General features: G+C 36.9%; 1 protein-coding gene across 1 annotated transcript; it reads right to left on the reverse strand.

Moving 5' to 3' along the window:
- On the reverse strand, positions 1 to 7,084 carry LOC130991833 (serine/threonine protein phosphatase 2A 55 kDa regulatory subunit B beta isoform-like). The gene is made up of 14 exons (XM_057916247.1): positions 6,523 to 7,084; positions 5,000 to 5,103; positions 4,811 to 4,909; positions 4,468 to 4,587; positions 4,089 to 4,295; positions 3,695 to 3,786; positions 2,713 to 2,831; positions 2,259 to 2,382; positions 1,919 to 2,042; positions 1,320 to 1,388; positions 1,141 to 1,232; positions 978 to 1,055; positions 812 to 882; positions 1 to 720 (listed from the first exon to the last, which is right to left on the reverse strand). Exons 1-14 carry the CDS (start codon positions 6,644 to 6,646, stop codon positions 584 to 586), a joined length of 1,560 nt encoding a protein of 519 aa, XP_057772230.1. The 5' UTR covers positions 6,647 to 7,084; the 3' UTR covers positions 1 to 583.

Genomic DNA, 7,084 nt, shown 5'->3' on the forward strand with positions numbered 1-7,084 from the left:
TGAAAAATATTGTACAAATTAATAGAACCCAAACGTCCAATACTTTTACAAAAGAAATATCAATAAAACTCTATATCCAAAAAAGGAAAAAAGGGAAAGGGCCAAAATATCCTACAAAAGAGAGATCCATCCAAGTTAATAAAACTTTTTAGTGCCCTGCCCTGAAATTTAGCAGCAGCTCCTCTCCAGCAAATTGCAAGTAAAAAACTACATTTACCTTAAAACTAGAGGCAATATAAGACACCTTCTGTTTGTAGGAGAGCTACAATCGCATTCCTTCCCGACTTCTATCCAGCACCAGTGGTGAGACGGGGGCTGCATCTTTCTCTTTGAGAGGTGACCAAAAAATAAAAGAAATTTAGAAGGTGAATGTAGAAAAGATGGGAGAAGGAAGGCAGTTTTTGCGGAGGTACAACGACACATTTGCTCCCTTGTGAAATTCTACAGAACCACTTTGGGGACCCTGACGCGATATACCAGGCACTCAGACGTGAGAAAATGGAAGAGCCTCAATCCGCTGAATGAAGCATTCAATTCAAAAAAGCAACCGAGAACGACGACCAGGTCGCGGAGGAGCTGAGTTTTATGCATAGTACATGTACAAGCTATTTGCAGCAGCACAGGCAATTGAGTTTTCAGAGGGATGCCACGCCAAGTGGAGTAGCTTTGTAGTGAAATCGAAGGAATTCCCATTGGCATCAACTCCCGGACTCTCTGCACCTGCAACATATAAGCCAATGTTGTTTTCAGTATGGAGAAAAATGGAAAAAGAACATGAACAATGGTTGATGTCAGTAATGGAAAAGGGTACCTCTTCGGACAACACGGGTGATGCTACTGCCCAGGGATCTGGAAGGCCTTGATGGGGTCTGGACCTGCCTCCTGGGGTGAAAGATGAAGAATAATTTTTAGCAATAAGAAAAATCCTACGATTGATCAAAGTATGATAAACACATAACATATTCTGATAAAAGTACCTCATCGGGTTTTTGCTTGCTTCCAGTGTTGTTGCCTCTGTACTCCCAGGAACACAACCAAACACACGGAAAAGATTGCTGAAAACAGTAAATGAGTTTATTTTCACTTTCTTACTTACAGAACATAAAAAAAGGAAAACAACAAATCAGATATTTAGAATACCTGTAAGAACCAGTTGCCACTCGAAGGCCATCACCACTCAAGCAGCATTCAAATTTATCAAAAATTGAATCATTTTCATACAGGTCACATAGCTGGACGTCAACAGAGTAAAATTTGATCAGTTCAACTACATTTGTTGAAAATCCTAGGATAAAATTGTCCATAATAGAGTACTTCACCTTTGGTCTCAAATATTCATGAACCTGGAAAGTCGACACTGGGCCAGAATCCATATTAATATCCCATAACTGAAGCCAAACATGGAACAATAAGAGAATAGAGGATGGGGGTTAACATTAAATAATACTGTAACATGTTAATGTTCATAAAATGCAGAAAACATGCAGTGTTGTAGATATCTTCTCACCACCCAGCACCCAGAAAGAAGACAGTGAAGTACTTGAACAAGGACAGAATAATTTGATGCAATTCAACTTTTAAAAAAATTTAGACGTGTCAGGCTGCTACCTATCCATCTATCTAATCCGAGTAGTTAGTGCAACACAACTTCTAGAAAATTTGACATCTCAAACGGCTACCTATGCATCTATCTTAATATCTTAGGTCACCATTCACTATTATGTAACATATTATCCAGCACCAAAAACCACAGTTTACTCATTTGGCAATACTATATTCCTTCACTCACCAGCTAAATGAAAGGTGAAGTAAATTAAACGAGAACAAATAAGAAACCAGAAATGAATTGAATAAATGGAGAATTACAAGAAATGCAGCATTCTGTAAGAAACATAAAGAACTGGCTAAAGAAGAGTACCTTAAGGGTCATGTAATCACGACTGAGTATATATCTGCCATCCTTTGCAAATTTAATATCTGATATTGAAGCAATTATCTCAGTGAAAAAGGATCTTGAGCCAGGTGCCTCCTGTTCCTCAAATCTGTTTATTCATGGAATGTCAACGTCTCAAAAATAAATAGCACATTCCTAAGCAAGGCAGATCAAAGTTGAAGAACACTGTTTTGACAAGAAAATAACTTAAAAGTCTCACAACCATCCAATATTTGATCAGCCTACTGTAAAAGTTATTGAACAGACAAAACAACTAGACCGTATAACAAAAAACCCTGATACAAATGGCCAGCAAAGAACTTACAGCTTAGAATGTGAATCACACAAGGCAGATTGCCGCAGATCAATTAGACGAATTGATCCTTTTGAACTACTATATGCTAACATGTTGCAATGAGTAGGATGAAACTCTGCTGATGTAATCACCTCTGCAATTGGACATGGCAATAAATTAAAAATTTACAATGTGATATTATATCATGCCTTCTCCATGATGTGATTAAGATCATAAATCACTTTATGGATAAAAGTAAGGGGTTCAACAGCGCTCTCGAAAGGGAAATAGATGAGAAACCTATAATAGCCTCAAACTTTTAAGTAAGCCATTTTACAATTTTTATTGTGAAGGGGATGAAAACCTAGTGTCAATGGTCAATTAATTGAGACCCCGATCCTACCTAATAGAAACAGCAGAAAATGAAAATGGAAAGAAACAGAGAAAAAGAACTCAAGAAGAAAGACATAGCAAAATAACTTACCGGTCAGATCTTCCATATTTGTTGGTTTCACATCAACAATATTGAAACTCTGATTGCTTATTTCTAAGTTCCAAAGATTAACCCGCAGATCATCAGCTGATATAAATGTTTCACCATCACTGTAGAGCATAAAAAAGATAAAGAATTAGACCAGAAATCAGAAAACAAAATTATCAGAAAGAAATAGCAAAAAGGTGCCAACAAGCATGAAATACAATTGCAGAACGCTTAACATGTCAATTCCTATCTCTACCTCTTATGTCTGGAAGACTTTCAAGCATAAAATGTTTTTATATGTAGGTCGTGGCTATATCTAAGGACAAAAGCAGTTGCTCATTTTTCTCCTAATCTTATGCCCCCAACATGTATTCATAATAAGTGAACCACAATATAGGGCGGGAATGAACTTACTACAGTATGGATCATAGAGTTTGCTTACACTATTTCCTAGAATATTATTTCCAGGACCAAATTCAATCATATAAAGAACCACTTCCATAAAAAACAAATTAATTATTTATACTTTATCCTCTTGTCTATTTAAGTTCAATAGCATAAAACTTTTACCAAAACAGTACAGGAAATATTTATCAAAGCACATCAGTGTGCAGGGGTAAATAAGCAGAATTGGAAAGAAGATATGTATTGAATTGCTCATGCTACTTACTAAAGTTCTTTGACGAGTCTAATCAACTCAATGAACAAAAAGAAGCATATCTTTTCCTCCATCTGTAGTTCGAAAATACCCAAGCAAACTATGAAGTATGAACCATAAGTAGACTTTCAGTTTCTGGACAATTAAATTTGATCTAGCCATTCCACCTCTAAGGTGCAGGCAGGGGTATAAGATAATAGAGAATAACTGAACAATCAAACCCGTATTAAAAACTACGCATTTGAAAAAAAAATACAAAAAAATCTAAAATTGAAGGCCAAAAAGGCATTGGCAGATATAACAAGGTAAAATAATATGGATGTTCACCTGTTATTCGAGATAGAATTAATGTGGTAATCATGTGCATGAGCATATACTCTCCTGCATCTTGCAACAAGATTTGTCTCACTGCTAGTGATCTACACATCGCATAATCAAGCATTAGAAAAAGAAGAATGAGCGAGAACACCCAAGTTAAAGAGCATCTGGAGATTTATTAGATTTGAGAAAGACTAAATTTAAGAAACAAAAATCCAACAAGATCAAAATTTAAACATGATAAGATTTTATATGCGAATTTAACTGGATACATTACCTGATTGACACAACAAATCAATTTTCAATTTCTAAAAATGATCACAAAACATCTAGAGGAACACTTCACTGGAGACTATTATCTTTAATGAAAGTGTGAAACTCTAGCTTAGTTAAGTACAAATACCACTGGTAATCGCAGTGAGGGGATGCCCCCAGGTGGAAAGGACAAGTCATTGCTCAACGAGTTGTTAGATCGGTCAGAATAGCTGCCATTAGCAAGACATTGCTTCAGACCAGAAGAAACACTGGAACTTGCAACACTACCGTTTCCAGCACCTTTAAATGTGTCAGCATTCATATCAGAAATTTTTTTGACTTTCTTCTCTTGGACCTGTTTACAGCACAAGATTAGAGCCAGAGAGGACGAATCAGACAGACACAAAGAGAAACTCTTCTGATTATTTATCGGCGTATTTCTCAAAAATGTAATTGGATTTGATTTCTTACACAGACCATGTGCTGTGGTGATTGGATTTTTATAATAGATACTTGAACCATCTCACCTTCCAAAACTTGATGGTTTTGTCATTAGTAGACAGAAGAAACAGGGCACCATTAGCTGCCTGACACCAGCGAATCTTGTTGATTTTCTCCTCGATCTCCAAACTTTTGAGATAATCGAACTGATTAAAGATACATGAAAGCATCATCAGAATGACTTAAGCCTTCTATTCAACTTTTCAGTAAGAAAATAGAACAGAAAGAAAAGTAAAACACTTAATTGAACTTGCTTATGGGAACCAGAAAACTCAATAAAACAAGGCTCATATATCTGAAATATTTTTTATATGCAAATATCATGGTGGCGAAAGAAACAATAGCAATAAGCAAGTGCCAAGAAAGTACCTCAGGTTCATGGCTCTGGAATTCAGTTTTGTAGCGGAACTCAGGATGTCGACCAACTGAATAGTCCATCCTCTCTAAGTCTCTACGATTCCGACCATGCTGCACACAAAGTTTCAAAACCAAAAATGTCAGGAAACAGATAACAGAATACACATAAAATGGAACATCTCTTGTCAGTTGGACTTTCACCTCTTTCGAATCAGTCCTTTCAAATAACACAACCCTTCCACCACGGTCACCAGTGGCTAGATGGTCGCCAGTTTTATCGAACTCAATTGCTGAGATGATATCAACTGCAGATGTTGAAAGAAGACAAAGATAAAACCTCAGCTCTGTATTCTTTCAGAGAACTTCGAATGTTTTCTGATGCCAAATCAATTAAATGGAAGCAGACTACCAGAACAATAGCAAGGTAAAAGAAAACCATCATGTAATAAGAGCCAAAGTAAGGTGCAACCAAATGTTCCAAGATACCTAACCTTAGTATTAATACACCTGAGAGAACAGCAGCATGTCATTTCATAATCCAGAATCTCATTACCAAAAATAACCCGTGTTTCAAGAAAATTAGCACCTTAATAATGATTATGTGTTCACTCAATGACCTTCACCACTATATCAGTTCCTCTTAATGAAGGCTATGAAATTTGAACCCACCTAGAGCAGACACTGAGTAATCCTGAAAGAGAGTCACTAATACCTAACTTGGCAACAAGTAGATGCAGTTACTCTTTAATAGTATTATTGTTCTTTTCCTTTTATAACATAGATGCAATGAAATCAGGCAGGTGCAATCAATACTGCAACAACGACAATGGACTAATAATTTCCTTTTACAAGGAACTAGTTTGTTCTCAAAATTCTTCCACATATCTCTGTAAATTGTGTAATCCCAAAATACGCATCGATCCTACACTTGCATGACATATTGAACAGAGAATGCATCTGATGAATCTCTCCAAGTTCAAGTGTCGGCTTATTCTGGCTAACACTTGTAAAGTACCAGGAAGATTGGAACTTCATGTCACAGAAGCCATATATCATCTTACGGCACATCCTCTATCAAATTACTCAAAGCTAGGAAAAGGAATTAATGATAGGAGACCATATCAATTACAGTGACTTCTCAGATGAGCATATGCTGCATCTGATTTGTCACTAGTTAACCAGACAACCGTCAAAATACATTCTAAGAATGGAGCAAGGTTATAGATGTAGCTCCAACAATACCTCAGCTGCTGCATGCAGGGAGTTAATAAGCAAACTCTCACTTTGTCAACATAAAAATTGAAGCTTGCAGCTCAAGCCATAAAAGATATTCTTCATAAATCCAGACTCATGATTAGAAAAAAGGTTCAAAGCCAAGGAAAAGACAACCAGAATAATTCGCACAGACATTGAAGGAAACACTAAAACTAACAAACATCAGAAATCACAAAATGATAGAAGAAAAACACAGGTGGAAGACAAACAGGAAAATTTAACAATGAAGTCGATCCGCTCACACCTCAGGATCATCTCTCAATACGCTAGATAAGACACTGACATGCAAATCACACACTAAAATTCCCAATCAACCCCCATTAATTTCTTCCAAATCAAGCCATTAACGATCCAAAAACAGATCAAATCCACAGAAACCCAAACCCTAACCAACAGATCCAAACCCAAAGCAAACAATATTATTTCCCCTCCGCTAATTCATCATTTACCTTCTTGTACTTCTTCGCCGGCCGTCCTCTCGCCGAAGACCTGAGAGAATTTCCAGTCGAGCGGCGCAGGTGGACCCGCCGCAGCTGATGCCACCTCTCCACCACCGCCACCACCACCGTCCATTTTTCTCCGACACTCGGGAAAATCAGAAATAAAAGCAACAGCAATATATAAAAAGGGACCTCAGAAAACAAGAGCTAATTGTGCTATTCCCCTTCCTATTTTCACTTCATTGAAAAAAATTCCGATTTAGGTTTAGGAATCAAACGAAGATCGGAGCAGCAACGGAATGTTGGATTCAGATTCGAACATTTTTCGCCGGAGTGTGTATATACAAATACAACATCGATTAGTACAAAACAGAAACGAGGATTCAGATTTTCTCTCTCTATGTGTAGATATATTGATTTGTACGTATAGAGAGTGGGAAAATGTTTTTCCTCTTTCTATAATTTACCGTTTTTCTTTTATTCACAGAGGCACTCTCTGCTTTCTTTCTTCCTCCCCCTTTCTCTGTCTAAAAAGCCTATATCGATTATCAAATACATATATTTCTATCTC

This window comes from Salvia miltiorrhiza, chromosome 1 (assembly GCF_028751815.1).
Source record: "Salvia miltiorrhiza cultivar Shanhuang (shh) chromosome 1, IMPLAD_Smil_shh, whole genome shotgun sequence".
Classification (NCBI taxonomy): domain Eukaryota; kingdom Viridiplantae; phylum Streptophyta; class Magnoliopsida; order Lamiales; family Lamiaceae; genus Salvia; species Salvia miltiorrhiza.